At 38.3% G+C, this 10,357-nt stretch overlaps 1 protein-coding gene across 2 annotated transcripts; it reads left to right on the forward strand.

Annotated features, from left to right (window-relative positions):
- The first annotated feature begins 400 nt into the window (after positions 1-400).
- LOC126315258 (uncharacterized) lies at positions 401-8,353 on the forward strand. 2 transcript variants are annotated; one of them, XM_049992531.1, is made up of 3 exons: positions 401-800; positions 909-1,052; positions 7,281-8,353. In XM_049992531.1, the coding sequence occupies exons 1-3, from the start codon at positions 564-566 to the stop codon at positions 7,959-7,961; spliced, it is 1,062 nt and encodes a 353-aa protein (XP_049848488.1). In that variant the 5' UTR covers positions 401-563; the 3' UTR covers positions 7,962-8,353. The 2 variants fall into 2 exon arrangements, with proteins under 2 accessions (XP_049848488.1, XP_049848560.1); XM_049992603.1 differs by lacking the exon at positions 909-1,052 and having other exon boundaries at positions 415-800.
- Positions 8,354-10,357: the final 2,004 nt, after the last annotated feature.

Below are 10,357 nucleotides of genomic sequence, written 5' to 3' on the forward strand. Positions count from 1 at the left end.
TACGCTATATCCACAGGTATGTTACATAGACTTTGCCGCGCATAGGGAATTCGACCTCGACGCTGTTTTCTTTTTTCTTTTATTTCATTATTAGGCTATTTCACATCCACGATGCCAGATTATATAAAGTAGAGGTAAATTCTCTGGTACAACTACTTTTGCTTTTGCACATATTTTGAGCCTTTACGTTTAAATCAAGTCTTGGCGGTCCAGTCATTTTCAGTTCCAGCTTTTTCTCAAAACGCACTTTTCGACTAACAGTAGTAAAAATACTGTTTGCGCTATTTACACCATTCATTCTAAACAGGAACTTTGAAACAAACAATCCCGCCAATTGGGTGGTCGGCGCTGGGACCTCCCCACTACTTCTCTACGTCAGTCAGCGCATGCGTACCTACGAAGAATCCCGATTAGCGAAGCGTGGGGAGCTGGTAAACAAGCGGTCCCGTCGTACTCCCTTCTAACGACGGGCAGTCTGGGCCTGCTGCATTCGTCGCAACGATTTTCGTCGCACTTTTTGTTCCCTTCTACTCTGTTCAGTTCCTCTTTCGCGGTTCGCGATCATGGATATTGATGAGATTAATCATAGAAGCGTAGTGATTGCGGTCATTGAATTATGGGAACGAAACAGGTGCCTTTGGGATCTGGCTGACACTAAGCGTTACTGCAGAGAGACACGAAATGAGGCCTACCAATCTTTGTTAAGCGTATATCGTAAAATGGATCCTTCGGCGACTTTAGAAAACTTGAAAAGGAAATTGCAAAACATGAAAGCTGCATACAAAAGGGAACACAAAAAAGTAAGTACCGGTACCTTTCTGCCAAGGTATTTTAAGTGGAATACTTTATAATTGAAGTTTCATTGTATGATATTGTTTTGGAGTACCGGTACTTGTTTATTGGTGTAGGTGAAAAGTTGCATGTCTATGACCGGGACTGAAGATGCACATGTGCCAAAGCTTTGGTATTATGAACATCTCCGCTTCCTCGACAGTGGTGATAACACCCGAAATAACCGGGACAGTTTGGGAGTTGAAAGCGACTACAATGATGTAAGTTTTGTGTGCTTCCAGTTTTTACTGAATTAATACGTTACATTTAGACCACCTTCACTACCGAATGCTTGGTGTCTGTACCTTCGATGTGGAAGGTTCTATTCCCGGTACCTCATCAGATTTTTTTAATGTAGGGCTGGTACGGGGTAACTTCTTCGTGAGACCAAATTAGGGACTGCTAAAATAATGAAGCATTTGCTGGTAATAACGACTGGAGGGATTGCCCACAGCTTATCACGTCCCACGACTATAGGTCCCTCCTCCTAAGCACATTCGCTGTGTAAGCTGCAGTCGGCTTGTCGGAACAAGAGTAATCTGTGAGTAGTGTTCGTTTATTTTTTTGCTTGGTTATTTTTCTAGGACTATCATATTAAGTGTCCTCCGGTTTTTTGTCGCTCGAGCCAGATGTTTTTCACCAACGAACTATATTAATACGGTGTCGATAACACCATATATGGCACAAATTTTTCGTTTTTCGTCACGGAAGTTCAAACGTCTTCACAGTAGTTGAGATGATATTTCGTCGCTTTTGTGTATCTTACGGTTTTGCAGGGCGATTCAACAATCCTATTACAGGCTTCTAGGGGTTGTAGATTGAATACAGTAGATGAATGTGTTAAGTAATACATGCCCGGAAATGTACCGTATGGATATGAAAGAAGTCTGAAGATCTAATCACTTTAAAGTCTCCCACTTCACGGTACACTGAGAAGAGGGCGCAGTCCTTGTAGTTATGACATCACTTAACATCTTCATCCGACTACAACGGCTGAGAAAAATTGGTAGTTCGAAATTAGGAGGATTGGCTGTGTTGTTTCACTGACGCGCTCCACTCTCGATTTTGAAAAGGACGACCTTCGTCACATAGAAGAGAACCCGAGAACACGCACGAGAAACATTGTCCATGCCATGTGCTGCTAAAGCACACAAGTCAGAGCTCATTGTCTCCACTACGTGCAAAACTTCAAGCGGGAGATTTGAAATTGATCTGATCCTCAAACTGGTTTTACTACCAACTGGTGTATTTCCAGGTATGGGTTCACTGTCAAAACTATATTTAAGCCCCCTCTGCAGCTCCTAGAAGCCTGTGATAGTTAATTTGAATCTCATTTGTATAACGGTACCCATTCCTTTACATTTTAACATACAAGGTTATTCTTGTTTAAGATTTTCAGAAAACTCTACTGATGATGCGTTTCGATCATTCTGGGCCATTCAGTCTCCGTATTTGTGCAGAAAATCTAAGTCACTGTGCATAGTGTATCTGTAATTTCTTGTGCAGGTATTATTAGTATGTCAGACTGTTTCTTGTTCCACTTTATTATTTGGACCCATTATCATGTAACTTAGAAAAAGCACAGTTTATTCAGTTCTGTACAAGACAAGCTAGATCAAAAACAGTACAACACAGAGGGCAGTGAATATGCGAAACTGGTTGTTCAAAATTTCTGGGTGTAAATACTGATCAGAGCTTAAATTGGAAGTCACATGCTAAATGTCTTTTTAAACATTTGAGTTCTGCAAAATTTGCTCCAAAACTACCAGTAATTGCTGATTTCAGAAAATTTTACTTTGCTTGCTTCCATTCATTAATCTCATATGGAATAATGTTCTGAGGCAGTCCATACAAACAAACTATTCCTCATGCAGAAATCTGCTCTAAGAACAATGTCTGGTGCCTGTCCTCAATTATCAGGCAAGCAACTGTTAAAAAAAGTGCTAACAACTGCCTCACAATAAATCTCCACATTCCATGACATTTGTTGTAAAGAATCGGACACTATTTGGAAATGATTGTAGGGTTCATAAATATAGTACATGGAGCAATACTCAGCTTTCATTTCTCAGAATTTTTCATTGCCATTGGCCGCATACAGTAGAATCGTCTTTAATAATATCAGGTAATAACAAGTTAGTTGCCCTTAAATTATAATAATTAACCTTTACAGTTATTGTACAGATTAACTATCTCATATACAGCTATAATTTAAATTTTAATGTCAATATTGTCCATATCATAGAGCTCTCTCATATTGTGTAATGGATTTTTTGTCAGTCATGCAATTTTGTTTTGAATTTTTTGAATGGCAGGGATCGAGCAGTGAGAGGTAGACTGTTAAACACTTGAGGGCATTTACTTTATGGGAGTTTCCTGTTATAGCTAGCCTTTGCCTCAGGATGTCAATGTTTGTCTTATTTCTGATGTCATGCTTGTATTGTTTCCCCTAAAACACATTCTTTAATGCTGTTCTTGAGAAAGAATGCAAGCTCATAGATGTACAGGTTCACAACTTGTAAGTAGTTTAAGCCTGATAAGAGGGAGAAAGTGCTCTTTAGGACAAGCTGTGAATAATATATGGACAACTTTTTTTTGGACTTTTCAAATGTTGCTGATATGAGGAGAATGTCCTCATATGATTCGTGACTGAAAGAGCCCAAAATATGTAATGCACAAACGATTATTACAGACCATATCTCTGTTCCTATATGAGGCAGGACACTCGTGAGATCTTTTTACAGACTTGATTGATATGTTCTTCCAAATTGAGTTTGGTGTCAATATTTATTCCTAAAAGTTTGACTCATTTATTTTCCATTTCATCAGTCAATTTTAACATAAGCTTCTGAGACTTGTCTGGATTACATCCAAGTTTGTTGGTTGCACACCAGTTCAGTGCTGAGTCAAGAGTTTCTTAAAAGATCTCATTAAGGCTTGGGACTTCATGATGCAAAAAAAGTAAAGTTGTATCATCAGCATACCTCTTCCTTCCCCTATCGACACAACATAACTTTATTCTTGCACAGGAGGAGAAAAGTTCTTGTATGCAACTGTAAAAATGTTTGAACACATCTTTTGTGAATTAAAGGTACTGATAGATAATGAAAGTTTTTCTCTCTATTTGAAAACATGTTTGATAACACTTTGTACTTCATAGAATAATTTGCAAGCAGACAGTATGTGACAGGGTTACATATGTAAAATTTCATTACTGTTTAGGATTAAAACAAGATATAGTTATGTGCATGGCCAGGTTGTAGCAACATTTTTACAAAACGTTTATTATAGCAAAACGACTGGACACATGTCAAGTTGTCACAAATATCACCTATAAAAAAGTAAGAATTTGCAGTGTGTATTAACTCTCATTCAAACAGAAAACATAACAGATGAGTTCACTATGCCAGGGTTTGTATTTTCACTAGTCGGACACTTCCCAAACATCCAGAACTGAGTGCTAAGTTAGTGGATAATTTCTAGAGATCCAGTGAAGTGACTTTTTGTAGCTGGAAAATGAATATTTTATCAGTGTGAATGGTGTTATAGTGCTCTCTAAGATCTTTTGGTACTGCTACTATTGTGCCAAGAACCACAGGGATTGCCTTCACTCTGGTTTACACTGGAATTGCCATAGTTTTTAAAGTTGTTTCTTAGTGATGGCAATGTCTGTGATCTACACTTCCTTTTTCTTCAGTTTTGATGTCTGGTACACTTAGTTAGAACATTGTCTGTCTAAAGTCAGAAGTTCTGCAGTTATTTCACATGTTTCATTTTGGCAAAACTTTCTGGTTGGTAGTCCTACAAGCTTCTTGTCACTGACAAATAGTAATTTTAGCATAAGTTCTAGTGGATCATTTATACCATCACATTGTTCCTCTGGCTGTAATAGGTCTGAGCAATCTGTTTGCAACAGCTGAAGATAGTCAGAAGGCTTAGATATTTGTAAGCATCTGCTTCGTGCCACTTGATGGTTTGTCCCCTTTTGCATTTCAGTGCCTTAGCTTCCTGAAATTTTGCGCTACTTTCGTGCCATTGTCTATGCTGAATTCCATGCTGAAGATTCAAGTTGTATTCATAAGACTGGATTGCAGTTTCAGATTTTCCATAGAGCTTCAGATCATCCATGTACAGTAAGAAGGGTATGTTTTCTGGGTATAGTTATTTAACACCTTCTCATTAGGTAAAAGCACAACATACACTGTTGTATAAGTTTTTGAACCTTAAAATAATTACTATTTAATGACATTAACTCTTGAGTTGCAGTAGCAATTTGCTCCCTTCCCCAATCTTTTAAATCAACCAACTTGGGTTGCAATAAGAACTATTATGGTAATGGGTCAGGTTTTTTCCACCAGCAAACATCTTTCATTTGGTCTGTCAGGTAATAAATTCCTAAAAATAAGAGTTCGTGAAGTAGGAATTAATGACAAATTTTCAATGGGCAATCATTACCACGTTTTTGTCTTCGAGTACTTTTTGCTGATGATAAAAGTATAGCTATCACACCCCACAGACAATAATTAACTGGTGATATTGTAAATGATGTTTTTCAGAAAATCATTAAGTGGTTCTCTGCAAATGGGCTCTCATTAAACTTGTACAAAACACAGAACATACGGTTCCACACAGTAAATGGAATGACACCATTAATAATGATAGACTTCGATCAGAAATCAGTAAATAAGGTAGACTATTCAAAATTTCTAGGTGTATGTATTGACAAGGGGTTGAACTGGAAAAACACTCTGAAGATCTGCTGAAACGTTTGAGTTCAGCTACTTATGCTATTAGGGTCATTGCAAATTTTGGCGATACACATCTCAGTAAATTAGCTTACGATGCCTATTTTCATTCTCTGCTTTCATATGGCATCATATATTGGTGTAATTCATCATTGAGTAAAAAAGTGTTCATTACAGAAAAGTGTGTAATCAGAATAATTGCTGGAGCTCATCAAAGATCATCCTGCTGACACTTAGAGCTAGAGATCTTCACTGTAGCTTCACAATATATGTATAATTACTTATGAAATTTGTTATTAACAATCCAAACGAATTCAAAAGTAATAGTGTATATGGATACAACACTACAAGAAAGGATGATCTTCACTACTCTAGGTTAAATCTAACTTTGGCTCAGAAGGGGGTAAATTATGCTGCCACAAGTCTTTGGTCACTTACCTAATAGCATCAAAAGTCTGAAAGATAGCCATATATCATTTAAAACGAAATTAAAAGAATTACTTAATGGAAACTCCTTCTACTCATTAGATGAATTTTTGGATATAGTAAGTGGGTAATTTCCTGAACCGCACAAAAAACAAAATTAAAAATATTAAATGTAATGTAATATCTTGTGTAGACACCTTTTATTAACCTGATGCATTCCACATCATTATGAAGTGTCATATTCATGATATATGGAACAAGTACCTTACTTAAGTAATTCATGAAGATTTTCATACTTCTTTCCACACTTCATATTTCTGTCCCATGCTACTAATAAATCTATATAAGTAGCACTCCCATGAAACAATATTCATTGTGAACACTGTAGTTTCCAGTTTTTTATAGACAAACTACAATGCAAAACAGAATGGGCAAGTATAGTTTTGTACATTGTGTCAAAGTGGACAGGAATCACTTACTAGAACAGTATCACTATGCTTTAACCATCTCAAAGGCATTTTCTTGCTAGTTTCCCTGCACGAGACAGCCTGTAGGCAGGTGACTGTTCATAAATTCCCCCTCCCCCATGTAGACCACAACTGGCTGTTGCAGTATGTGCTTGATTGAGAGTTTGATCATGAATTACTCCATTTTTTCAGTGCATAGCTGCATTTATTGGGGTACAGGAATTCTTAGCTCTCAAGATGGCAGTTCTGAAAATACTTACCACTTAAGTCTCTTCATGATAAACGGTGTGCAACCAGTTGTCTTCACCATCAAATTCGCCTGATCTGAACCCAGTAGAATACATATGTAACACTAGTAGGCATCAATTCTCCACCCACAACCCTTCAGCCTATAATTTAGGGGAGCTGTGTGATGTGTGTGTGTAGACATATGGAGCCCACTACGTTTGGAAACTCGCCAAGGACTTGTTGAATCCATACCATGCGAAATCACTACTGTATTGATTGCAGTGCTGGACTGACTTGCTATTAAGCATATAGTCATGTATTGTCTCAATAGTATAAAATCATACTTAGGCTTACCATTGAAAGATTCTTTATAATTTTAATACATATTCTATTAAGTTGTTGTTTTGTTGTTGTAACATGTTTGCCATCCATTGCTCCCAAAAAAAACTGCTGAAGTTGCACTTTTCAGATCCATTCTTCATCTGTTTCAGTTGATAATGTTTCCAACATAAATGTTATTCTAATAAATAAAACATGCTTAAAAATATTGCAAATTGGTGGTACTATTATTATTATTTTTTAGATACAACAAAAATCAAAAACTTCAAATGGAGATAACATCAGTGTGGTGAGTCAGCAGTCTACTCAAGAAAAGGTGCTTGTTCAACAGCAAACCCAAGAATCGCCTTCAACATGTACAAAGGAAGCTGGACAACAGCAATTGGTACTGGATGATGTAACCAGCCCACTAACATCTAAAGAATGTGAATGGGAAGTTATAGCAAATTCCATTGGGCTGCAACTGAAAAATCTAGATACTCAGCAGCAGGATTTTGCCCAGAAACTGATTTCAGATGTCATTTTCTATGGAAAACGTGGAAAACTTAGTGACTCGACAACTATCTTGCTAGAACCTCTTGACCCCTCTCATCTCGGACATCCAAAGTATTCTGATTCACTTGGAACACGTAACTGGAATAGTGGTGTACCATCACCTCAATCCCTTAGTTACAGTCCCTACACATCATCTTCATGCAGGTCATCTCCTTCTATAATAGCTCCCCAGTTGGACTACAGATTTTCATCTGCAACACCCCTGAAATATTTAAAACAGCCTAGAGCACCACCTGCTTTACTCCCTCTGGAAAAAACTCTTCACCACACATATGTTGAACAATCACCAATGTCTATAAATGTCACATCATCAACAGAAAATAAGTATGAGGAAATTATCATATCTGATAATGAAGATTCTAATGACTAGGTCTTATCCAGCTCATGTTTGGCAGAAATGTAAATTGGGTATGTGTACCTTCATAATTTTAAGATTTACTACATGCCTCCGGCACTGGTAACTTGCACGATACATAATCATCTACCAGGACCATTTCAAATAAAAAAGGAATGCAGTAACATTTTTGTTTTACCTGCCCTTATATATTTCCCGAGGCATTTGTATGCACCTGCACATTTCTGGTGTACCTGGTGTTAACATCTACTGCTCCATATCTGAATGAGAAATATCTACAGCCATACTCTGCAAACCACTGTGAAGCACATAGCAGACATTATTTGCCACCTGGAAAGTAGGAGTTGTAGATCTTTGCACTGCTACGTGGTGACAGCTGCATATCTGATGAGTCTGTGTGTGGCAGCTGGGAGGACATGTTGCATGTCCACAGTGATTCTGTAATACTGAGTTTGTTGTGTGGTGATTTTATGATGGATCCATGAACAGAATAGCACGTGTATCAGATTCTGTGCGAATCTCACAAAAAGTGCTACAGAGATCCTTGCAATGATTCAACAAGTGTTTGGGAGGCAGAGCATGAGCTGTACGCATGTTTTTGAGTGGCATACTCTGTTCAGGACTGGCTGTACAGACATTGAGATGATGCTCACACTGGAAGGCCCGTTAGCCACACTACGCCAGACATTATTGCCAAACTTCAACAATTGGTGCCTGTGGATTGATGTTGCACTATTAAAGACCTTGCAGATGAAATTAAGTGTTGGTTATGGGACATGTCAACGAATGGTGACTGATGAATTGGGCATGTCATGTCGCCTCAAAATTTGTGCCAAGGATCTTCACTGCCGATCAGAAGGCACAGCATGTTAAAGTGTGGATGGACCTTCATCAGACCGCATATTATGATTCAACCTTCTTGTCATGGGGTATCACTGGCGACGAGAGCTGTATTTACTGTTATGACCCAGAGACAAAGCAACAATTGTCTCAGTGGAAGAGTCCGGGCTCTCAAAAACCCAGAAAAACGAGACAGGTGAAGAGCATGATAATCAGTTTCTTTGATACCTAGGGAATTGTGTACAAAGAATTCATCGCACCCAACCAAATAGTGAATTCCACATGCTACTGTGACATTTTGTGACAACTCTGTGAATGTGTGGTAACAATGGCCTGAACTTATGTCATCAAGGGAACTGGCTGCTGCATCACAACACGCCCTGTTGCACGTTCTTATCACCAGGACCTTTTTGGCAAAAACATGGCTGTTGTACCCCACCCACCGTACTCGCCAGATTTGGCACCTTGAGACTTTGCGCTGTTCCCAAAACTGAAACTAAAGTTGAAAGGCCATCAGTTCAACACTCTAGAGGATTCAAGGAAGCATCACTGGCTGTGATAAACACCCTCAGAGAACAGAACTTCCAGAAAACATTTGACCAGTGGCAGAAGCACTGGGACTGGTGTGAAGGGGAAGTACTTCCAGGATGATAATGGTGACCATTAAGCCAGAGGTAAGGTTTTAAACAGGTGGAAGCACCAGTCCCAAAAATTTTGGATAGCACCTTGTATGTAGGGGCTGTAGTACATTTCTAGATGTCTCTGTTAATACTGCTTCTTGAAACTATATAAGTAGCTTTCACAAAGTAATTGGTGCCTACCTCCAACTGTCAGCCAGTTTAGATTTTTGAATGTGTCCTTGATACTCTGACAGTTGAACAAACCTATTCGTGCAAGGGCAGTGCAGATTTTGTTTAACCAGCATGACGGCTTCATAGACGTGAATTTGCTTTCTACCACCTGTTACTCTTATTGGCGCGAATGCCACACACTTGAACAGAAGTGTTTAAAGGGTCCAGAAGTGTTTTATAAACAAACTCCATAGACTTGTTACATTATCCCAGCATCCTACTGATGACTCAGTCTGTCAACTGCTTTACATATGATTGAGTCTATGTGATTATTCCATTTTGTACTCTTAAAAGTTGTTACATGAAAATGTGTATGAGTGGACTGATTGTGATTACACTGTACTCACAAGAGACTATTCTGCTTTTGTGAACTGCAAGTTTTTCAACCATGAAAATTTAAATAATGTTGCCAATCCTTACACCACCATGAAATCTTTCCCAAATCCACTAGTTCAGTATCTTAAGAGTGTCAGCCTTTCTTCACTACTTCTTTCACTGTCCCATTTGGTCCAGGCATGTTAAATAGAATTCAACCTTGTTGGATAGGTATGAATTTTATCTCATACTAATATGGTCAGTAGCTGCAAGAACTCTGTTCAAAAAATTTTGTAACTTTTGTAAATTCGTACCAATTGTGTGTTGGAACGAAATGTGGTTGGTTTACCAGCACTTGATCACTTGCCTGTGTTTAATGTGTAACTGCCAGAAATTTCATTGTTG

Source organism: Schistocerca gregaria, chromosome 1 (assembly GCF_023897955.1).
Source record: "Schistocerca gregaria isolate iqSchGreg1 chromosome 1, iqSchGreg1.2, whole genome shotgun sequence".
In the NCBI taxonomy this organism is placed as follows: domain Eukaryota; kingdom Metazoa; phylum Arthropoda; class Insecta; order Orthoptera; family Acrididae; genus Schistocerca; species Schistocerca gregaria.